The sequence below is a fragment of the Pempheris klunzingeri genome, chromosome 4, assembly GCF_042242105.1.
Source record: "Pempheris klunzingeri isolate RE-2024b chromosome 4, fPemKlu1.hap1, whole genome shotgun sequence".
NCBI lineage: Eukaryota > Metazoa > Chordata > Actinopteri > Acropomatiformes > Pempheridae > Pempheris > Pempheris klunzingeri.
Genome location: NC_092015.1, coordinates 9007917 through 9032950, shown reverse-complemented (window position 1 = coordinate 9032950; position 25034 = coordinate 9007917). Strand labels below are relative to the sequence as shown.

The following is a 25034-nucleotide window of genomic DNA, read 5'->3' as shown; positions in this document are numbered from 1 at the left end:
GGCTGCCAGATCTGCTCCAGTCAGTGGCAGTTAGCAAGCAAACTGACTTGGCATGAAAGTTTCTTTTCTTTGTTTTTATGGAATAATAATTTGCTTTGGATTTGGTGTGAACAAGCCTTCAGGCCTTCCGATGTTGTAACAAATATTTTGCGCTGACCGCTGCATCACATCTTAAAAAGCCTGAAGGGCTTCTTGCTGTGAGCAATGAGGCCCTTTGAGCCACACGCTTTCTGCTAAACTTGGAGCAATTTTGGTTATTTCACAGTCCTGTTTGTGCTGTTTTGTCTGTACCCTTTTCACTGATTTGGAGTGGGTGGGGCAAAAGGTGATGTACTGCCCTGCACCAATTGGGATTTAACAACACTTAAATCAGAATTTGTAAAATTGTGGGGTTGTTTGCTCATGTTGCCAGGTCACTGACAATCTGATTAAACAACACCCACACAGTCCTGATGGGTTTTTGGTGTTAAAGTCTTAATAAATAATACAGAAGGATTTTTTCTAAACTGTTGCTTAGTTGTCTGTTTAGTCATGAATATTTAATGTTATAGAGACATATCTTAGATTTTAAACCAAGTTTTTGGAAGACTTTAACTTTAGAATGATGCACACTAGCTCCTCCTGAAGACACTATACTGTTAAAGGTATAAGATTTGCTGTGATGAAATATAGTTTTATAGCGAGCACATTGATGAAAGAGGTCCTGGCTGACACTCCACAACAGCAGCTTCCTAGTGCACAGAATTTATTGGAAATTGGCACAGACTGGTTAGCTGCAGACAACCACCCAGTGCTAAATAGAGGTGTCTAATTAAATGGTTACTGAGTGTCTGCAGCAGAGAAAGCAGAGAAGGAAGATCATATTATGTGTCTGCGAGGAAAGATTCATTAAATTCACTGTAACAGTCAGGACAATAGAGTGGTATGATTGCTTTCAAGTAATGGGAAATTAGGATTAAGACAGTGGGTATATTGAATGTTGAAACTGATAGTCATTAAAAATAATGTACATTAAGTTTCATCATAACTCTAACTGTAAGGGTTATTACACACTAGTGGAGTACATCATTTTGAAAGAAAAAAGGTTCTGCCATAAGCGGAGGAGAAATTTGCATAAACTGCTCATTTACTCAGTTTCTTTACTCACTTTCTACAAACACAAATGTGAGATGTAATACTTAAGCTATTGTAGTGTGGGTGTTTGAAATCAGTCAGAACATCACAGACAGTATATTTGAAAATCAACTTCTTTTTCAAGCCTCAATTGTAAGGGAATCCCAGCCATGGAATGCATTTGTGTGTTGCGTTATGTGTGATATTCTCATTATTATCATACCATGAAATTTTCACATTACTTTACCTCTCATTATCCCTAACATTATACAAATCCCTGTTTCTCCAGACAAGATAACCACATACTGTATATTAATCAGTCCCACCATCCCTTCAGGCAAAACTACTGTAGAGACCCCCCACCTTTCTACCCCCAGCACGCCTACGCACTCGCCCACACATCCCATTTCCAATGCAGCCAAATGTGGCTTTTTTCCACTCAGGAAACTTCTCTATGAAGAATGGTGGGTATTTCCACAAGGGAAGTCAGAAGAAGAACATCCAGAATCGGCTCCAAAAACATCAATTATTGGCTGATGTGCTACATAACTTTGTAACATGCCATGTTATGGCCCTGAGAGGTTTTAATGACTGAGCTCTCTCTCTTTTATGTCTGGGAGTCTTGCTTGATCTTTTTATTCACCATATTCATTGTACAAAATTTTTTTTCATAGATAGTTGATGGATGTTCTATCGTTTGTTTCTTCTAATGAAAGTTGGCCTTTCTAAGATTTTTTTCATAAAACAAAAAGGTTGCGTAAGCAAATCCTGTAACAAATCGAGTTTATAGCATGCAAAAACAAAAAACAAAAAAAAAACTACATGTGCTGAGTAATGAAATAGTAAATAAATGAAAGGGGCAAACAAAAGGACTGTAGTGAGAAGACACATTTGGAGTGATATAGTTAGTATTTAGTTTAGTTTAGTATTTTAGTTTAGTTAGGAAGGTGTGTGTTGGATTGAAAAATATTTTAAATAAAAATGTTTATGGTGATAATCATCCAATGCACTGCAACAGTTTGGCTAATTTCTGTTTTTATTAATTTATTCATTTTTAATAGTTTATAGACAATGGGGCTCTATTCCCCAAAGGATAAAGTTACAACAGGGTTGTGTTAACAGACAGTACTTGTTAGGGGATCTATTAGTTGTTTTCTTCATGGTATTCGCTGACACAACTATAAAATATATAAACATATATATAATATAAGAAATATATAATACAATGAATAAAAAAACAGCTTTTTCTTTTAGTTACCTAATCCTGACCAAACCGTATCCTTGGAGGTGGCAGATAAGAAAATACCTTTGACACTAAATGACCTATTTTGTCATTCATATATGAAACGTTGAATTTGACAGTTTTATGTTGATTTAGGTTGTTAAATCCTGCATTTATAAAGGCATTTTAATTTGATCTGTTATTTGCTCTTTACAAAGTAAATTTCATCCCTTTTAAAAACTTCTGCACACACATCAAGTTTGTTATTTTGTCAACAGTGTGAGTTTAACAGAAAGAATCACTTTAGCAAACTTGGTGTGTTTGACTTTGGGCTTTCGCCATTATAGCTTCCCATGGTTGAGTGGGGCCCAGTTTAACCTTTAAAGCGGCCCTACCAACAATGCTGCCTGAGGGTAGGTGGGTGAGAGAGGGTGACATGGTGAGGAGGTAACGGCTGCGGTGGTGAGGGCAGAGAGGTGTGAAGATAATAGCCCCAATGGGGAGATATGCAAGGTGGGGGGGGGGTTTATGAGGCTTGGTCAGTGTGGTGTGAAGGAGTCCTGCATTGCACACAGAAACTGAAAGAGTAATCTTCAACTTATTCAGTTTTTTTTTGCTTTTGTTTTTTTTTTACTTCTGGTGGCTTTGGACCTATCTGTTATTATCTTCTGTTGCGTTTGGCCCTTCTTACACTTTCTCATTTCTCTTTCCTTCTCAAATTGTAGTTTGCTTTATTACCACCACTGCATAGTAAGTGATTATTCACTTTTGTTACACAAAGTGCACAAAAGTATTATGATTCAGAACGAAACAAAGAAGATAATAAATGTTTTCACATTGTTATGTGATATACAGTATACAACTACATTATTATAAAATAAACATTACGGCTTCAATTTATCCTACATCGTTTTTTTCTTGTCGTTGTGACATTTTGCTCTTTTATATTAGTTTAAGCCACAATTACTACCCACAACTATTAATTATCTATCAATAGCATATTTATATGTGAATGCTTTGTATATTTGTAAAAGTATGTGTCCACTCTCAAAAATACTCAAATTTAAAGGAAAATGAATTGGTGATTAATACATCAAGTAAAAGACCTGTAAAAGAACATACTGTATGTGAGTGATATAATGAGATACAAGTGATCCAAATGTTAAGGGTTAGAACAATGGAAGAAAGGAAAAAGAAGAGAAGGAGGCAGATTTCAGTCACTTCCATGTGTTCTGCTGGTTCTCCCTCAGGCTGTGACATGTTCTGACATGTTTGTCTGCCTCTATGGCAATGCCAGATTTTTCTCCAAAAGTAAATATTGAATTCAGTTTTGATCTGAGAGCAAGTGAGTTTTATTTTAGTGAAGAACTTGTGGTTTTTGGTTCTTGCATCTTTGTACAGGCTGCAGTGTAGCAGGAAGTGCTCTTTTTCTATCTGTACTTGTTGGCAGAACTGACACAGTCTGTTTTCTTTGGGTTGCCAGGTTTGTACGCCAGTCTCAATAGACAGACTGTAGTCTCTTAGTTGTCTTAGTGTTTGTCTTTCTCAGTTTCTAGTCGCTCATGGTGCCCAGATAATCTGCCACTTGGTATTGTCTGTTCAGTGCAAAATAGCATAGCGTTCTTGTAGTAGATGTCCAGTGCTTGATGTACATTTCTTTTTCTTTGGCTATAATTTGGTTGGTCCAGACCCTGTGAGAGTTGTGCTACTGTTAGAGGAGTTGAGGCTCATGCCCAGCTGACTCGTGGTACATTTCTCTTCTTAGCAACAGAGGGCTTTGGTGGGAGCTTCGGCGTTAACCCCGATGAGGTTTTTAAGTCAAATTAGCCAGTTTTAGATTTTTACTGAAAAAGACAACTACACTAAAAATGAATTCTGCATTATGAAACTACATGCCCCGTGTTAATATTCATAAAGAAAAACACCTCGTGTTGACCTTGTTGACCAAACTGATCCGAGTCTGATCCAGGCTAAATGTTTTTTTTTTTAATTTATTTATCTATTTTTGCCTTTGAAAGTTTAAGAAGTGAAGAGTAGCTAGAGGCAAGGCACCGGTAACACCTGGCATACACATGTACATTAACAAAACACAAATTACATTTTTGTTAACTATGATGCAAACTGCTGCATGTGATCAGAAGTGTGCTCTGTTGAACCTTCAACACCCAGCGGTGATGGCTCGGTGTCCTTGCAGCAAGGTGAAAAGTTAAATCACCGGAGGTCAGCAAAGACACAATTTTCATGGGGTGTTAATATACTCTGTAAGGTGTTTTACAAGATTAGATTGTTTTTTGTAACCCCAATTAAAAGTGGAAATTTGCTTAATTCTCTACCTCTTTCTACATCTCTCCAACACTCTTAGTCTCCTGCTCTATCTCTCTATACTGCCTCTCTACCTTTTCTGCCTCTCTCTCTGTCTTGAAAATACCACACTCACAATTTTTTGTGTAAACAAACTCCTCACTTGCTCTCTCTTTCTGTCCTTGACTTTACTTCTCGTTATCCGTCTTCAAGGAGAGATCGGGGAGTGGGGGGGTTGGCTGGAGGGAATCATGTTTCATCATCGAGCCATATGAACTGAGATGGAGCCTGACATCTCCTTTTGCAGCTGCTTGTCTGAATATCATTGTTGTTTATGACTCATATGGTGCAATATTCAGTGGAAGGCTCTCTTTTTGGTCATACGTTGAAAGAGTAGGGACCATGTTATTACATGCAATGAAAATTAGTCTCATGCCATTACTATGGAGGGAAAAAAATAAACCACTTATCCGTGGAACGTCTGCAGCAAGGCACTTGGCTTTATGAGGAGAAAGGGGATTGGGAGCACTCACTGTTAGTTGCATGCAGACAAGCAGCTGAGAGGGAGGGGAAAGCACTCACAAAGCAGAGTAGTTTGTGTGGTTCACCTCCAGAGGGTTCAGGTTTACAATGAAGAGAAGGAAAGCAAAATAGCACCTTCAAATGGCACAGCTGTGTCAAAAGCAGCAGCGCCCACGACATAAAATCACAGTGACACATAAAAAGATCAAGGGGGGATCCTCGAGATTCCCCTTCGTGGATAAAACCCAGGCATCTGGTCAAAGTAATGAGAGTGAGAAATTCATTATTGGGTTGTATGTTTTTAAGGTTTTGGCGATGGTACACTTTGAAGTGAATCTTTGGTTTGGTGTTGTGCCTTTTCAGGGACTCACTAAATCCCATAAGCTGCCATAGTATCTCTAACGGCCAGACCGGGGTTTCTTTAATCACACCTAGACAGTGACTGTGTTTTTTCCCGTGAAGCCTCCTGCTTTGTAGTTCTGGGAAACAACAACAGAATCAATTAAACAGCAACAGGGACATGGCATGAGGGAGGAGAGGAGTAAATAAAGGCAGGGACAGGTCATAAAGAGGAGCAGTGACTTGAATGAGCAAGACATTAGATATATTCATTTATAGAAACATAACAGGTAGCATTCATGAGCTATCACCATTTCAACTTTAAATTGAAGAGATTTCACAATGGAGGCTGGTAAATTTCTCGGGAGTGTAGACTCAATAAACAGGCACAGGTATGTGTGCATTTGCTAGATGGAGCCACAACAGTGACTCAGGGCAACTCTAATACACTGCAGAGAATTGAGTGAATGAAATGATGATAAGTTATCATCCCCAGCTGGAGCTAGACTATTGAAACTGAAGACAGACCGAATGAAGACAGAACAGTGGGGCTAAAAAAGTGGAAAGACCAAGATGGGATCCAATCGGGAGCAAAACAGATCTAAATTCAATTTGATGAGAATTGAATGTACAGCAGTACATTTTTCCTACCTTCTATTGTGAGAAAAAAAAAGTTACAGTAAATGCTGAATGTGTTTGGTGGGAGAAAGTGATGGAGACCTTCAAGGTGATAAACCCTGCAGAGGCCCAGTACATTAATGAATTGACATTACAGCAGGATCAATGGTGAAGCTCTCAGGGTCTGAAAAACTACACTTAATGAAAAGGGATTACTCTCTTAAGATCAAGGTCTTCTACTTCCCTTCACCCCCTCTGCTCTTTTATATTCTGGTGTTTTGTTTCCTCACGCCCCCACCCTTTCTGAGAAGAAGAAAAACACATACACATATTCTATTTTTTGCATAATATCACATGTCTTCCCCAATCATTATGTACAGTATTTATGTCTATGCACATTTGGTTGATTAGTGGGAATCTGCTTAAATACCAAAAGTCAGTCTTTTGAATATCAGATAGTTTTCACTCCCTTTGGTTTGTGACTGCAAAGTTTGTAGCTTGATGGATTTTCAAGACAAACAACATTTGTCAAAATATATCAAACTTATAGAGACCTGTAGCACTGTATGTTCCAATCACAGTTTCTCCACAACAAAGTTAAATACACTTTCATGTCAGTATCACCTGGTCATAGCTCCTAAGCCCAAAATCAAGGACCCACATTAGTGATGTGATTGTTTGATTGAAACTATACTGAACATATGGTTCAACAGGAAAGTGGGTTGTGGGGAAGGGTTAGGTTTCTGTGAATGTTTTGGTGCATCTGAGACTGGGTCACTAATTGAATCCATTGTAACTGTAACTTGTAATCTGAGTCAATGAACATCGCTCATGAAGGAGTAAACTGCAAACTTTTGGGACTTTAATCTGCTTGCAACTACTTAGCACAGTTGATATGTAGCTTATTGTTTACTTCATGAGCGATACATGTGTGCACATGTACTTTAATATGTACACAGTCTGAGTACATGCATTTAACACTGTACATTTTATACTGTACCTCTTTGCACACTCATGTCTGTGTTGTGTGTTATGTCCTCCCTCGAGGCTGTCTTTCAGCTCTAACTTCCACCCAGTGAGTCCTCTTCATCTCTTGGTCATTCTACTATCTCTTGAACTAATGAGCCACAATGCATTGCTGTTTCCTCACACACTTTTCTGCTTGATTTCACATTTCTCCTTGCCTCTTTGAAGCCATTAGGTGAGACTGTTGAAACTCTCTATACGAGTGTGTGTGTGTGTGTGTGTGTGTGTGTGTGTGTGCCTTCACGTACATGGAGCACCAAACTCTCACCTGCTATGAATAATTGATCCGCTGAATCTAGGGCGCATGAGGTTTGTATGCAAGGAGGCAGCTGCTGCAGCAGGAGGGTACCTTACAGTTTGTTTTAAGAGAAACATGTAAGGGGTACCAGGAGGTGGAGACGAGTGAACTGGAAAATGCCACCTCTCAGTGCAGATATAGGTCTATACTGACCTGATGGTTCCAAAGCAGAGCCGTGCAGACTCTAAATCATTAATCCCCAAAAGCTTTTAGTGGCATCTACTATAGCGTTCTGTGTGTCTTCGTGGTCAGGGAACGTCATTTCTACACGTGTCAACATGTTGCAATTTTAATCAGCAGTTCAAATCATAAGGATAACTCATACAAAAGCGGATGAGATGGTGAGGTTGCTGACACTGGGAAAAACATGTGTCAGAGTTAACAAAAGCAACACAATTTACTCTCTTTAGTTCCTGTAGATAACCAAGTAGTCACACAATAACAATTCAGCAGCTTAAACAAATTGAATATTTTTCTGGTAAATAATGTCAAATTATTCTTTCTAGCACATGGACATTGTTAAGTCATGTAGTAAACTGCTCTCAGGCCATCTCATGTGGATTATAAGACGTAAGAGGTTTTATTGTCATTGTACAACAACAACAATTGTGTTGGTACAGTGGTATAGTTGGTGTAGTGTTTACAGTTGGTATAGTGTTTGAGCTGACAGGTATGTTAAATCAAGGACACTAAGGCACAAATGCAGAGCAGACTGAGACAAATTGTGGGGTACATCAGTGTACTATTAGACTGATTGCAATGTTATATATAATAGTTAGTAGTCGCTGTATGAATCCCAAAAGGAGAAATAATAATTTTTTTTTTTTCTACTTTTGGCTGCAGCCCTGCTTTGGCCATTCTATTCTGCTTTTCTAAACACTCTGATAATTTAGTCCATGGGGAAATTTCAATATTTTGTTTGGCCCCTTCCACAGACACATCAAAGCACAGGGTGAGTTGAAGAGCAGCAGCCCTGCAGCTAGCAATGATTCAATGCCTTGCTTAGATTCTTCATGAGACAGATGCTCGCTGACAAAAAACTTGTAGCCAGGTCCTCTGGTTCATGGAGTGCAATAACCACAGTGCTTTACTTCTCTATTAAATGGAGTCCTTACAATAAGGTCTATTTTTGACCAAGACTTTTCCTTGACATTTGCTGTTTTTTCCTAAGTTTGTCTGCCTGCTGTCACCACAATTCAGCTGTCACTCAGACAGAGACACACAGTGATTGGCCCTGCTGCACACTGTCATTGATATACATCCCCATGATTGAACACGACGCCACAACTGGACGAGCCAGGCAGACTGACAGCCGTACAGCCTGCTGCTGAAAGTTATAAACTCAGCTCCAAACTCGACTTAATGTAGAGTATAACTGTCTCTCAAATTTGTGAAATGGAAAGCAGAATGTCAGTGTGTTGGAGCCCAAATTGGCCCTTACATGGGCTTGGTCCTACAATAAAAAGGCAACTTAGTTAGTAGCACTGGCTTATCCACAAATTCAAATAAAAAAAAAAGACAAAATGAGTGTTTATCAATTTTAAATCTACATTTTCTGCCCAATAAATCTGTTTTTTGGTCAAATATTTTTTGACTCAATAGATGTTGCTGTAACCATCTAGTCTCATTAATTATCATTTTTTTCATAGTTGTAAATGTGGTACAAAGACATACTGAACTTCCCTTTGAACCGATCGCAACCAAAATTCATGAAGGCTCAACTTGTCAGAGAAATCCATATTAACTAGGAGTGGCACATGAGGACTTGTTAAAAATCTCACACTATGTAATTGCCCTTTCATTCAGAAATAAATGTAACCAGAATTTGCCATATGTTGTAATAATGAGACAAATTTACCTTGCATTTTAGTGCCACTAGTGAAATGACACTGATACCACAGACTGTAAAGATTTCCCCACATTTGAAGAGACCCTACATTATATCAAAGACCCTCAACCATGAAAGATAATTATTATCCACTCCAGCAGCGGGAATTGCATTATAAATGCTCTCTATCACTTGGTGAACTACGTATGGATACACTTGGATGATTTATATAGGTTTTGCAGAGCCATTAGTTTAGTTTGCCCAGTCTAGTGCAATACTGCCGCAGGGTTGTGCAATATATTTGAATCGTTTGGCTTTGTGCTGTCATGATGAATGAATGTAGTTTGTGGCTGATAGTGTTGCCACCAACAGCGGTGATTTGCCTGGTATGGCTGTGTAAATGTGTGCATGGATGGTGTGTGTGTGTGTGTAATGTATGTGTGTGCATGCACAACGTATGGCATCTATTAAATTTCAACAGAATGTTGTGAAGGGATGGAGAGCAAAAGACCAACGAGTACAGATGTGCCTGTAAATGTAAGCAAGCGGAATTAGCACCTACTAGACACCCATTAAGTCTGTTAATTAAAATGTAGGTATTAAACATCTGCGGTTAGCTCAGCCATCAGCCACCCGCTTATCCGCCTGGCTTCTCAGCATCTTCGAGTTCCATCTTTAAATAAATGTGCTTTATTCAATTGCACACTCTCCACAAATCCTCCCCTTTATTCTGTACGTGCTCCATATGGTGTTGCTTGTTTGGAGAGTTATTTTTAGGCACTCTGATTCCTCAACCTGAGAAACACTGCTGTCACTCACATCATCTCTGCCCTTTTTATGTTCAGCTTCCCTCTGGTTTGCTTGCTTGCTTTTATATGTGTTTGTGTGTTCAGAAGCACTGTAACCAGTGAGATCTTCACCTCTGTGCAGTTGCAACTGTCTGCAGAGTTCAGGTGAGAGAGACCTCAGTCATAGTTACACAATCCTATTATTCTGTCTCAACCTGCAGGTTTTTTTGGTTTTTTTTTTTACTCTCCTCCTCTCTCACTTTGTCCTTTCCAAATTGTGAGGCCGAAGAGATTTATCGACAGGGCCGCCTCATTGACCAGCCACTGGTCACATTATCAAACAGCCATAAAGGAGCGCTTAGCAGACATAAATATCAATAATGTGGGGAACATGCTGGTCCATTTAACCCTGACATAACTTGGCACTCTGCGTGCCTACCTGCTCTGTGACTGGGCTCCTGCTCTCTTTAACCACCGCTCTGCCTCGGCCGGTGTGCAATCAGAAACATGAAGCAGCTCAGGCCATTGAAGTGAAGCCAGCTCGACAGAAGAGTGATCAAATCGTAATTAATGTGCAGGAAGTGTTGACAATTTACAGTTTCACCGTCCACACTCTGCCAACACACATGCCCTCAATCAAAGGAATCAAACGTGGAACAGAACAACCCAGTATAATTCAATAGTGCGAGGCCTGTGGGTCTAGACAGAAGCTTGTGCATCATAATTTGGGTGTCTTAACATTTTTACAACATCCTAAATGCCCAAAGGATTAAAAAGTGTTTTATGAAGTGGAGTGAGGAGGTGAATTGAGGTAAAAAAGCTGATTGATCTCTCTCATAAAATCTATATCAATCACAGAAGAGAAGCTGGAGAGGAAGAGGCAGAGAAACAATTTTGGCAACTGTAACAAGTTTTTTTGTTTGTTTGTTTGTTTGTTTTTGAAGGCTTGAACTCATTATCAGGACGATACCCTTCATATTTTGGAAATTTTATTGCATATACTAATTACCCTATCAGTTCTATGTGACCTGATTTATTTGTAGTGTGCTAGCATGAGATAAGAGATGAAACCAAGTTATGATGATAAAGACAGAAACACACACACTCTCACGCACTTGTTAGCAATCTCTCACTTTGTTGTGTCATGTCTCTGCACCAGAAGAATATCACAGCACCGTGATATATTTCTGAAATATTTCTATTTCGCTACATTTCTCAGGGATCTTAGCGTTGTCATTGTTCTCTCCCATTTTCCTTTCATTCACTAGAAGAATAGTCAGGCAACCTTATGAGGCAATATTGCCTGCAGTGGAGCCGGGGAATGGCAAATGAGACAAAATCTATAACGCTCTGCAGCAGACTGTGAAAAAAAACAAAAAACAAATATTCCCGGGCAGAAGCATTGCTGGTCACAGATGTTGGCAGAAGTGTTCATGTGTGAGTTTGCTGTTCAGTCAGAAAATAATAGCACTAATCAGTGCTTTTAACAAGTCCACAAAGACATTCGTTAACCGGACTGTTATCTTCAGATTTACTTTTATCCCTGGGGTCAATTGTATGTGTCAGGTACTTTATGTCTCTTTGTTGACTACCAAAATATAACTTAAAATAAAACAAAAACCCCTCCTCCACCCGCTTATACATGCAGAATGCCTATTATGTGACTGTCATTTACTGTACCTCACTGGCAGAAAGCCTTTGCTTAGAGGTAATTATCAAAAGAGAGAGAGAGAGAGAGAGAGAGAATAACGAGAGCACTCAGAAAATCAAGAGAAATGGTTTAGAAGGCTGCTGTGCAAGTTTTTATTTGTTTGCCCCCTCTCGATGTGATGTGAACTATCAGGGGCTTTCGGACATTTGCAGGTATAGTTTTGTAAAGTTAGAGCCCTGAGGAGTGAGGAAGTGTTTTGAAGATAAAATTGTGTGTGATAGATAGATAGATCCTTTAATAATCCTTTACAGGAAATTATAGTGGCACGGCAGCTTTCAAAGCAGACATACCATCGCACATTTCCTCAGGTATCTTTCATACTTACTAAGTTAAAAATACAATAAATAAATACTAAAAAAAGTGCAGAGCAGATATAAAAGTGCAAAGCAGACATAACACCACACATTTCCTCAGCTATCTTTCGTACGTACTAAGTTGAGAAGTGCAAAGTTATTTTTTTGCATTGTAAAACCTTATAGCAGCTGGTATAAAAGACTTCCTGTATCTCTCAGAACTGCACATCGGTGCAATCAGTCTCTGACTGAAGGTGCTGCTATTGATCACCCTCAGGGCGTGGAGTGGGTGTGCAGTGTTGGTCATTATTGAGCCTAATTTGTTCAGAGTTCTGACCCCTGCCACCTGCTGGACTGTTTGTTGCTCAGTCCCGACTACTGAGCCAGCCTTCCTGATCAGCTTGCTCAGCCTGTTTTTGTCCGCTGTGCGGGCACCTTCTCCCCAGCAGGCCACAGCAAAAAACAGAGCCCCAGCCACCACTGAATGGTAGACACTGCACAGCAGGGATTGGCAGATGTTAAATGACTTTAGCCGCCTTAGGAAGTAAAGTCAGCTTTGTCCCTTCCTGTGCACCGCCTCCATATGACTCCTCCAGGCCAGATCACTGTCAAGCTGCACACCAAGGTACCTGTGGTTGGTGACCACCTCCACCTCAGTGCCCCTGATGGTGATTGGTGTTGGTTGGGTCCTCCTCCTTTTCCTCCTGAAATCCACAACTATCTCCTTTGTTTTTTCGGTGTTGAGATGGAAGCGATTGTGTGCACTCCACCCCACAAAGTTGTTTATTGTGTGTCTGTAGTCATCCTCATCGTCCTCTTTGATGAGGCCAACAACAGCAGTGTCATCTGAAAATTTCTGCATAAAACAGCTGTTGGTGTTGTGTTGGAAATCCGCTGTGTAGATGGTAAACAGGAATGGAGCCAGCACCGTTCCTTGTGGGGCCCCTGTGCTGCTCAGGATGGTGCTTGAGACACTGTTCTGTAGTCGCACGTACTGTGGTCTTCTCCATCTTTTTCCCTAGTAATCGGGGATGAATGGTGTTGAAGGCGCTTGAAAAATCAAAGAATGTAATCCTTACAGATGCATCAGGGGTATCCAGATGTGTGTATGCCCTCTGCAGCATGTAAATGAGGGCATCATCGACACTGATGTTGGGCTGATAGGCAAACTGTAGAGGATCCATTTGAGTTGACACACTAGTCCTGATGTAGAAGAGGACAAGTCTCTCAAATGTCTTCATCACATGAGATGTGAGTGCTACTGGTCTGTAGTCATTGTGGTGAGTGGAATGGGTCTTCTTAGGGACACGTACCAGGCAAGATGTTTTCCACAGCCTTGGGACCTTCTGTAGACTTAAGCTCAGGTTGAACAGGTGTGTTAGGATACCACATAGCTCTGTAGAGCAGGTCTTCAGTAGCCTTGGGCTGATGTCATCGGGCCCCCCTGCTTTCCTTGGCTTCAGTCTGTCCAACATCATCTTGACCTGAGCTGGATGAAGAGTCATAGATGGGACTGCTGGTGGAGTAGGAGGTGGGAGGAGGGGACTCTGTGCAGGTAATATCCCAGGAGTGTTGGAGAGATGGAAGGGGGGTGGAGAGGAAGCAGCAATGGTCAGCAGAGGTGGGGGTCGCTGGGGTGGTGTGGGGCAATCAAATCTGTTGAAAAATTTGTTCAGATCATCAGCCAGACTCCGATCGCCATCAGGCAGTGTGCGGCCCTTCTGCTTCATGCCCGTGATCTTTCGCATTCCAGCCCATACCTGTTTCACTCCATCTTGCTGCAGCTGCTGTTCTAATTTGAGCCTATATGCTTCTTTCTCCTCCTTAATCTTCCCCTTCAGTTTCTTTTGAATTTCTTTTATTTTATTCCTGTAGCCACGAATTACCCTGGATGGCATGATGTCATCAAAACAGAAATTGATGTAATGGGTAATGCATTCTGTTAGGCCATCAATGTCCTCCCCATACTCCTCGCAAAACACCTCCCAATCTGTTGTCTCGAAACAGCACCTCAGGACTTCATCAGCTTCAGGATACCAGCCTCTTGATGTTCTGGTGGTGATGGGCAGCCTCTTGACAGCTGGGGTACCATGTCATGGTCTGATTGACCAAGAGGGGGCAGTGCAGTACATTTGTATGCATTTTTAACATTTGCATACAAAAGATCCAGCGTTTTATCACCTCTGGTTGTACAGTCAACAAACTGTTTAAAGGTGAGCATAGTCTTAGAAAGACAGACATGGTTGTAATCTCCAGACACAACAATGAACGCCTCTGGGTGCTTGGACTGAAGTCTCGCGATAGTGGTGTGTATCATGTCGCACGCGACTTCCGCCTTGGCAGATGGGGGAATTTAAACAACTATGGCTACCACCACTGTGAACTCCCTGGGTAGGTAGTAAAGTCTTAAACTAACCACTACGAGTTCAAAGTCCTTGTTGCATATCTGTTCTTTGATAGTAGCATGCCTAGGGTTACACCACTTGTTGTTGACGAGCAGTATAAGCCCCCCTCCTTTCTGCTTACCACTTGCTCTGGTGTCCCTGTCCGCTCGTATCGCCCTGAAGTCGGTAAAACTGACAAGAGAATCGGGCGTGTTGTCCGTCATACGATGCTGCTCTCCTGGTACAGTTTCTGGTACTTGACAAGTACTAGTTCCTTGCTTATCTGCTTATCAGGGTCTTTTTTGGTAAAAACTCAACTTGTCGTGTTTGGAGGAGAAAGAATGCTGAGTTGCATCCAAAGAACACCATACCTACTGTGAAGCATGGGGGTGGAAACATCATGCTTTGGGGCTGTTTTTCTGCAAAGGGACCAGGACGACTGATCTGTGTAAAGGAAAGAATGAATGGGGCCATGTATCGTGAGATTTTGAGTGAAAACCTCCTTCCATCAGCAAGGGCATTGTAGATGAAACGTGGCTGGGTCTTTCAGCATGACAATGATCCCAAACACACCGCCCGGGCAACGAAGGAGTGGCTTCGTAAGAAGCATTTCAAGGTCCTGGAGTGGCCTAGCCAGTCTCCAGATCTCAACCCCATAGAAAATCTTTGGAGGGAGTTGAAAGTCCGTGTTGCCCAGCGACAGCCCCAAAACATCACTGCTCTAGAGGAGATCAGCATGGAGGAATACCAAAATACCAGCAACAGTGTGTGAACCTTGTGAAGACTTGCAGAAAACGTTTGACCTCTGTCATTGCCAACAAAGGATATATAACAAAGTATTGAGATGAACTTTTGTTATTGACCAAATACTTACTTAATACTTACCACTATAATTTGCAAATAAAGAGAGAGAGAGAGAGAGAGAGAGAGAGAGAGAGAGAGAGAGAGAAAAAATTAGGACATGATTAAAATGTGAATGCAAAATTGTACTGAACTACCTGGTGTGTGTTCACCTGAACTACTTTACAAACAGGAGCTCAGCTCCTTGACTCGAATCCACATCAGAACAATGGAAACAATAACAATAACAATAATAATAACAATAACAATAATGTAAATGTCTTCAGTCTGGTCGGGCGGCGCTCACTAATATGTCCTCCCCTATTGCTGCGCATCTATAGCTGCGTTCACGTGAATGGAGCGTGCTGTGGACAACTCAAACTCGGAGATTTTATTTGGTCATTAACGTGAAGGCAGCGTGGACAACTCAGACTCATGGGGCACACAGGTGACACATGAAGGCAACGTGGGCAATTTGCATATAAGAACGACTCGCAAACGAACGGCTCACAACTGCGAATCGGTTCTCATCGTTCACTTAAAAGAGCCATTCAAAAGACTCGACTTGTTCGCGAACGTCACATCTCTAGTTCCGTCCATCTGGCCGATATCAGGCACATAATTCCACTCTCGTTCCTCTTGATAGTGGTTAAGTCTTGGCTAAGAACTCAACAGCACGCAATAGCTGTAGCTATAACACTCATCCGTAGCCTAGTAAAAAAAGCAATAAAATGCTAAACAAACAATAAGCACAACAATAAGCATCCACACTGCACACAGCTGCACGCGACAGGCTGCCGTCTCACCGGCGCCATTCTGTCAGCGCCTAAATAGTGACCTAAATATCAAGCAAAAATCAGGAGCTGTCTCAAAAGTGAATGCCTCCATAGTAAAAATTCAGATGTTTTCATGACAAAAGAGCGACAGATGGAGATAGAAGCATTGTGCTACACCCCTATAAGAAACAATGCAGAATATATTACTACAGAGAATTCACTTTATTACACATAGAGGCACCACATTTAGTTCCACAGGGTAACATTGACACATTGTCATTGTTGGGTTTCAAGCCATTCTCCTCAGAAAAACGAGCCCATCCAATCAATAATCAAATATACTGCTTTAGCATTATTAGCCATCTTGTGCATACATATGACTATTAATCACATTTTGATGGAGAGACATTATTTAGAACCAGCCAATAGCAAGAGCGAAAACACCAGGGTGCTTATCAGGGTCTTTGGAGAGACACAGGAAATTGAGTTTGTCCAGTGTAATGATGGGCAGAGTCACGCAGCCCTACAGTCGTACCATTTCCCTCCTATTAGCAGAGATGTGTTATTCATGAGGGCAAATCTAGAGTGAACTATGCTTCAGTGATATTCTACACACTCACTTCTCAGTCTGTCAGGGGACCCGAGCCATTGTGTTTTATTCAATTATTTATCTATTTCCGTTCTACGCCCCCAAAGAAAAAAGAAAACTTGGTGATGATGGGATCACAGGGTCAAACGTAATTCTTCCTGTGAAGCGCTATCAATAGCATCTGTCATCAGTAATCAGTGGGGAGGAAAAAGGGGGTGATGGGAAGCTGCATGAGGAAAGACTTGGAAGTGAAAGACTAGTGACGAGAGTGTTAAAACACAGCCCAGGCTCTAACCAGAAATAGCTGTGCCTTTTCCTTTCCAAAAACACATTATCTCTCTTTCAGAGCCTCTCCTTTATTCTGCCAAATTCCAATAGGCACTATTGGCATATATATGCTCCGTTGTGTCCAAAGCTATTTATATAATACAATTTGAGCTGAATGGCTCATTGTGTGAGCGCACAATGCAGTTATGACACACATTAATTTCTTACATTTTCATTTAAGGACAGCATTCCCACATAATACTTCTTTTTTTCCACTTTGCTAAACCAGTCTCCCTATTCAAAGATCTGTAAACAAGCGTCATTCAGCCTTTTATGCTTGTCACACTGACATGATCTGCCTCATTTATTCCCAAACCTGATGCACGTGTGAATGCCGGAGAATATACTGTATGTCTTAGTGTATCCATAGAGAGCTTATGCATACACAGTATACATGCAGTTAATCACATATATTTCTATGACATTGTCTTGTGTGAATGTGTGCATTTACCTTTACATTGGTATACAAAATAGTGTTTGGCTGTGTTAATATATGGGGTGCAGAGATCAGGGAGCTGGCAGCTGTTGGGGTCTCCAGTGGAAGTGCATGTTATGCCAGCTTCAAAAGAGAGCACACATGTCTTCAGTGTGGCTGAAAACAAGGAAAACGGTGTATGCTTCCCCCTCGTCACTCAATATGCACGCAGAACAGAGTGTTTGAGATACTTTGAGCATCTAAAGAGCAGTCACATCATAAATTCACATCTTCTAAAGCCTCATCAGGGATGAAGCTAAAACATTTTGTTCATAGTGAAGGAAAATAGGAAATAGGAAAATATTACACCCCATATCTGCCATGTTTTTATTTTCTTAGTGGTTTTCTCTGCAAATAGAGGTATTTGGCAAACCAGTAAAAACAGCCATTTTAGAGGAACAGATGAAGCAGGATAAAGAATCTATTACTTTGTCCTGACAAGCTGAGGAGAGTGAGAGGAAAGGAGGCGCATCCTTATGTGTCCAACGTGATTAGCAGATCACTGATTCAAATTGTCTCACTATCTCGGCAGCATCTACGTTCTCATTCCCTCGCTTTCCCTGTGTATCGCACTTATCACTGTCTGTCTCTCGCCTGCTCAGATCATTTTCCTGTTAGAAATCTGCTACCTGATTCTACTGACATGCATGAAATAAATCCTTAATGGAAACAGTTTAAGCCTCAAAATTATAATTACTGGAGTGAGAGAATGATCAGCTTCATGAATAATGGCATCTCTTGGAAGTATGAGAGTCAAATGTAAAAATAAGAGTGATTAAATTTGCTGTATTCTTTGTGTTCTTTATAAAAACACTTATTCTGTGAGGGTCAATAGTCTAATAAAATGTCAACCAATAGCAAATACCAAATGACTAGAGCTGCATCTCAAGTACCTGCTGGATGCTGCTTAATGCAAACGCTCCTCAAACAGTGGCTGGGAAATTTACTGTGTCTTGTCTTGTTTATTTGTTTGATAAATAAAGTAAACCTTCATTTCCCAGGTGTAATGCAAAATGTTTTCACCTATTTATTCAGTCAGTAGGTGCCGTGCTTGATACATCCTCATGGAAATGGCAAGTAGAAAGAAAGATTGAGATTAAAAGGAGCGGCAGAGAGATGAAGTGAAACAAATTTCTTGTTTGGACAAATCTGGATATAGACAGTAATGCACTAAAGGTTCCATGTCCTGGTGTAGGTCATGGCATTAGAATTAAAAGTCTAAATAAAGCCTAGGCCTATTGTAGTGCACTCATGGCATGTCATGGTCTGAAACACCACAATGTCACATGCACACCAGCACACACACTCGCATTCAACCTTTTGACAGTGTTCAACCGTGAAGATTTACCTCATTTAGTGGGCACATTTCTGATTTAGGAGGATGCATGCATTTCCATTGTTGCCCAGTGGCTGGGCTTAACAAATAGGATTAGATCCATGCCCGAGAGAGCACACTCCTGTTCAGGTGACACACAGCTCCGTGCACCAGCTCTGCAACTAGACACAGAATTACTGTTAAAGGTCAGTGGAGTCAGACACTGAATGTCACAGCTTAGCCACAGTTTGGAGAGAAAATACGTTCGATAAATATGCCTGTCTCTTGGTGGAGAGTAATTCTGCAGCTCCTGAATTTCCAGCATAAAAGACCCAGGATTACAGGGAGACTTAAAAGGCAACAGAGGCATATCGATTAGAGGCAGTGAATCAGGCCTCTGCTATGCTGTGAATAATAAATTGAGTAGAAGACAGCCAGGGGTTGTCAGATGGAACTTTCATGATGGGCTATGAGTTGTGCTCACTTTAGATGAGACTGTGGATAAGTCACATCTCCCGTCTCAAGGATCTAGGGAATCATGTCACCGATCAGAAAGCGCCTCAGAGCAGCTTACTACAAGTTTAAATAGGCATTCCACGCCCCATTTAACAACACAAAAAGACTGATCACAGCCTCCACTCACTGCAAAGTAGTGCCAATGGTCTCAGGGAAGGGATTGGACTCTTAATAGCACATCTCCCTAAGGTGGCAGAATATTGGGTAATTTCTGAAATAGCTGCATATGTGTCAAATCAGACAACAGTGCTGCATTAGGGATCCAATCAGCTTCACTGAGATGTCTTGTGACTCACTGGAGCAGGTGTTATTGTTTGCTCTCCTCAATAGACTCCTCATTGTGAGGCTAGACATACTCAGTGGATTCGGGTAGTAAACTGCGGCAGAGAAGGTCCATATGTGTAGCAAGTCGAACTAATCAGAGAAACAATATCACTGCTTTGTGAGAAATAAAGCACAAAATGAACCTAGGCTGAGACCACATGTCACCAGTTGGCACAGAATATAAATTCATTCGCAGTCCTCTGGAGTCTGCTCAGTGTTTGTGTTGTATGACCTCAACACATACTATGTCAATTTTTTTTCACGCTAGCAGCATGGTGGGCCATTTGGTGTGGACCACTTTGGTCCTGGCTGAAATATCTCAACAACTTTTTTGTTAAGATATTTATGGTCATGAGGTTGGCATTTGTGGTTTAGAGTGACATATTTAGACATTTATTACATTGATTGTCACCTGCTAGAGATATCCATGGGCAGTGTTTCCCAATCCTTGTCCTCTGGGCCCTCTGTTCTGCATGTTTTAGATGTTTCCCTGCTCCAACACATCTGACTCAACAATGAAGTCGTCATCAAGTTCGACAGATACCTGATTTTGACCCATTCATTTGAATGAGATGTGTTGGAGCAGGGCAACATGTAAAAGTTGCAGGGCAGTGGGTCAAACAGACCAGGATTGGGCGACACTGCCGTAGAGAATATGTTCTAATGACTATGGTGATCCCTTGACTTTTCCTTTTTAACACCTGCAAACCTAATGGTATTATCATTAGCCTCAGATGTACTTTGTGTTAAATGCTACGCAGCAAATATTAGCATGCAAACACGCTAAAGATGGTGAATTTCTGCTAAACGTCAGCATGTTAGCATTGGCACTGTGAGCATGTTAGTATGGTGTTAGCTGTAGGGACAAGTAGAACCACTGTGGCTGTAGACTTAGTCTTATTCATATATATTTTTCCTTTTCAAGTACGAGAAAGCATTGAGTCTAAATATAAAATTGAAATGAACCCTGCATTTAATTCATTTTCCCTTTTCTTTCCTGTCTCTCTTTGTGTGTATGTGTGTGTGATTTATGTCTGTAATCTCCTCTCTTTCTCAACTTTCCTCTTACTCTCAATCAATCTGTGTATGTGTGTGTGCTCACTGCAGGCTGTGGGCTGGAGTTCCTGCTGCTTCTCTGTGGGCTCGAGTTTTCCTGGTCCTGCCCTCGTCACTGTATCTGCTACACTGCACCCAGCACAGTCTCCTGCCAAGCGCACAACTTCCTGTCTGTCCCTGAAGGCATTCCTCCTGACAGTGAGCGCATTTTCTTACAGAACAATAAGATTCATCGCTTACTTCGGGGCCACTTCAGCTCCAACACGGTCACTCTCTGGATCTACTCCAATAACATCACATACATTGAGCCCTCCACCTTCCACGGCTTCACTGTACTCGAGGAGCTGGATCTGGGAGACAATCGCCACCTTCGTTCCTTGGCTGAAGACACCTTTCATGGACTGAGTCGTCTCAATGCGCTACACCTGTACCGTTGTGGGCTCAGTTCACTTCCTAATAACATCTTCCAAGGCCTCAGAAACCTGCAGTATCTCTACCTGCAGGTACACTAGACAGTTTTATTCTGGTTTGTTTCACCATAAAGAGGACTGTCACTTTTCCAAAAGAACAAAAACGGTTGCATAACTTGTAATCTTGTGATTGTGTCTTCTCTCTATCTCTGCAGGATAATCATCTGAAATTCCTGCAGGATGACACATTTATGGACCTCCACAACCTTAGCCACCTGTTCCTGCATGGAAACCGTCTGTGGAGCATTAACCAGAACACCTTTAAAGGGCTTCGAGCCTTGGACCGACTGCTTCTGCACCAAAACCAGATCGAGTGGGTTGACCGCCTGGCCTTCCATGACCTGAAACGTCTCACGACCCTCTACCTGTTCAACAACTCCCTGATACAACTGTCAGGGCAGTGTCTGGACACACTGCCTGCCTTGGAATACCTGCGCCTCAACAACAACCCCTGGTCATGTGACTGCAAGGCCCTGTCGCTATGGGAATGGTTGAAACGTTTCCGAGGTTCCACATCTTCAGTTGGTTGCCACTCGCCACCTGATATGGTTGGGAAAGACCTGAAGGAGCTGCGCAAGGAGGACTTCCCCAACTGTTCACCAACTGTACCTAATTCAGAGTCCAGAGCCCAGACTAACAATTTATCTGGCACAGTGAATCCGTCTATGAATCGTGGTGTGGCGGTGGGCTCTGGAGGGCAGACCCACATAGTGCACCCCTCGAGGCCTGGCCGTTCTCGAAACTGCACGAAGCCTCGTAACAGGGTGAGCAAGGGGAAGGGTGACAATGAGGTTCACCATTCAAAGGAGGTCATGGCAGACAAGGAGGATTCCTCCCCAGATTTCACAGATGGGGGGAAACATGACCACACGTCCCCAGACGGCACCGTCACACGGAGGAAGCACAAGTGCACTCCCCGGACCACTGTTCGCCCCCCTAGTGGGGTTCAGCAAGCCAACAATAGGGCATCCTTGTCCCAGTCCTTACTACATGTCTGTGCCCTTTTTGTGGCCTTGATAACGACAAAAATTGACTACATTCTCCGCTGACCTCCAGGGGGTTTGGCAAATGCTAATCACAAAAAAACACAGCCCTCAGACCCTCTCTTGCTCCTGCACTACAAGGCCTGTGTGTCTTTTATGTATGTATGTGTGAGTGTGATTATATGTGTAAATGTTGTGTAGGGAGCTTTAATGTTCAGACTGAAACAGGCATCAAAGCATCAAACATCTACAACAGAAAGACTTGCAGCACAAAAATCAGAGGGACTATGAGTCAGAGAATGACAGAAGGTTGACATAGACGGAGCTTGCACTGCCACTTATGCCAATATGATTTCATCTTCATTTGTCTTGGTATCTCATATATATTTTTTCTAACTTCTGTTTATCACTCAACTGGAGCTCAGATAACCAAAATTTGGTGAAAATAGAGAAAAGAGGAAGAAATGGGTAAAACCTGTTAGCTAGTTAGCTCTGAGACAGATAAGCTAGGTCTTCAAGTGCTCCTTCCAGCTTTAATTTTCAGTTCATGGTTTGTAAATTGTTCTCAAGAATGGAAAGTCGATGCCCATGTGAAGTGTCAGTCCTATCTTGCTCCCATTTTTCCTGTCAAATGTATATTTTCTGTTGCATCCTTTGCTAAAAACAAGTCCGAACAATTGCGCGTAACAAAGAGGGAGAAGAAGAGGTATAAGCATGGCAATAAATTGCCAGTGTCAGACATAGGAATGTGCCATCCTCACAACAAAATGGAAATCTGTAGCCACAGATGTTTCAAGGAAACAGAGCAACCAGTTAGCTCACACACTGTATGATGGCCTAACAAACTTCAATAACTACTGTTTACTTAATGCTGGCTTATTTCCAGTACTGTACCACTCTCTCTGCCCATCCAACAGTGTATCTCATTGGTATTACAATTCCACACATAACTCTGTTTCCATCTTCATTTACATCACTTCACATCTCCTTTGCAACTGAATATTAAGCTGCTAATTGTTTCAAGATGAAGGACTGCCATGCGCTATTTTCATTTGCTTGGAAAACGATGTGCGTCTCTGGGAGATCAAGCTGTGAATATTGAAGAGTCTGTCTATATCTTGTGTCAGATGTTGTTCATTTGATTTTTCTAAGACACAAAACGGACCTAGAGACGGATCCCTGCTGCAGGGCCAACAGGAGCCTTAGAGGTCAAGGGTCAAAAGGGGCTTTCTCAGTTTCCCATTGAGGTTGTGCTGAACATATTCCTCTTCAATGAGGACGTAACCCCCTCTTTGAGAATGTGAGGAACACATTTTTTTAAATGACTAAACTTTAAAGGAATACAAGAACAAGACTCAAGGAAAAAATGTGTGTACCTGAAATGACTCATTTGATCAATAAAAGATGAGAAAAAAAGAAAAAACATTTTGAATGGAGCATGGCAAAACAGGGATCATGCAGAAAGAATTACGCCTGAGAATTAACTGGTGTGATTGTCCATGGATGTGGGGATCCAAGACCAAGACAATCGCTTCTGAAGTAACAAGGGGATGCAGCACAATGTAGATTGACAGATGGACAATTACGGGACATCTTGCTGTACTTCTGGAGCTTTTGTGCCTCCCTTCAATCTACTGATAAGATGATGTTTGTATTAATGATGTGAACTGTGCCAGTAAGAATGGAGACAAGAGGACTTCTTGAAGTGCTGATATTAATCATTTACTGTATTACTATGAGAAAAACGATATCAGTGACAATGATGATGATGATAACAGGGTTTTCTGCTTCTCCTCTCAGGAGGGGTCTTTCGATTTTTTGATTTTCTGGTGATTTGTTTATTTACGTATTTTTCATGTTATATTTTTAGAACCTTTTATTTGTTAATGCACAATTCCTCACCTCCCTATTTCTTGTTCTGCTGTATGCCTATTCATCTTCTTTCTTTGCCATAATTCAATTGTTCAGTAAGTTATCATCAGAAAACAACAGTACAAAAATGTTTATAAAGATATTAAAATCTATATCTTCTTATGTCTACCGTTGCAGTCTGAGTCTGTTTATTGCTGCGTTTAAGATTTTATAGGCTGGTTTGAGGAAAGTAAAAAGCATGCTCGATCCCTTTCTCTTGCCTTTTTTCCATTTTAATTCATTTAAATGAGAAATTGATTCTGTCAGCAAATGTAGCTTTTTTTCTTTCTATTTTTCCTCCTCTATCTTTGTTCTGTTTTGCAATTTGTCTCCACTGATCAGACCCTGCTGGTTTAACTGTAGTTGCTTCCTACAGACAGATCCATTCTTCCTCTACAAACCAAGGATTTATGCACAGTATACAATGTAAGTAAATATGGCCTACAAATGAAGTCGAATGCAACAACATGCAAAAGTTAAACATGAGTTCATGTTCATGATCAACATAGAAAAAGGAAACTTCTAAGATGGCATGCAGACTGTGGTGTGATATATTGCAGTTCAATAAATCATTGAAAAGCACTAAGGATATTAATGAAAGTGTCACATGGAATCTGTAGATATTCCAGGCTATTATTATTATTAATGGACCTTAAGAACATAAATTCTATTTCCTCTTCTTTACATTCCCCTCACCATGATAGAAATTGATCCTCAAGTAAGTGTTCCATTAAACTTTTTTTTTTCCAAATGCTGTTAAATGATAAATGAGCACAGTGGTTATATGCATGGATGAGAGTGCTGTGTAATTATATTTAAACTGATAGCAGGTCTGGCATCTAGTGTTTGATGCTCATACATTCACCACCAGCAGCAGCTTTCACCCCCCCTTCCATCTCACAGCTACTCTTTACTCTGCATCCCTGGATGATTTTGCTTTTCTGCTTTCCTTTACATAACTCACTAAAATCATTATTTCTGGTTGCAGGATTAAACATTTTAGTGCTGG

At 41.2% G+C, this 25034-nt stretch overlaps 1 protein-coding gene across 1 annotated transcript; it reads left to right on the top strand.

Moving 5' to 3' along the window:
- Positions 1-20699: 20699 nt before the first annotated feature.
- Positions 20700-22180, top strand: rtn4rl1b (reticulon 4 receptor-like 1b; the record flags this gene model as incomplete). The annotated part of the gene is made up of 2 exons (XM_070829362.1): positions 20700-21164; positions 21287-22180. Coding segments are annotated over 2 exons (1359 nt in total), but the record flags the coding sequence as incomplete, so codon positions are not given.
- Positions 22181-25034: the final 2854 nt, after the last annotated feature.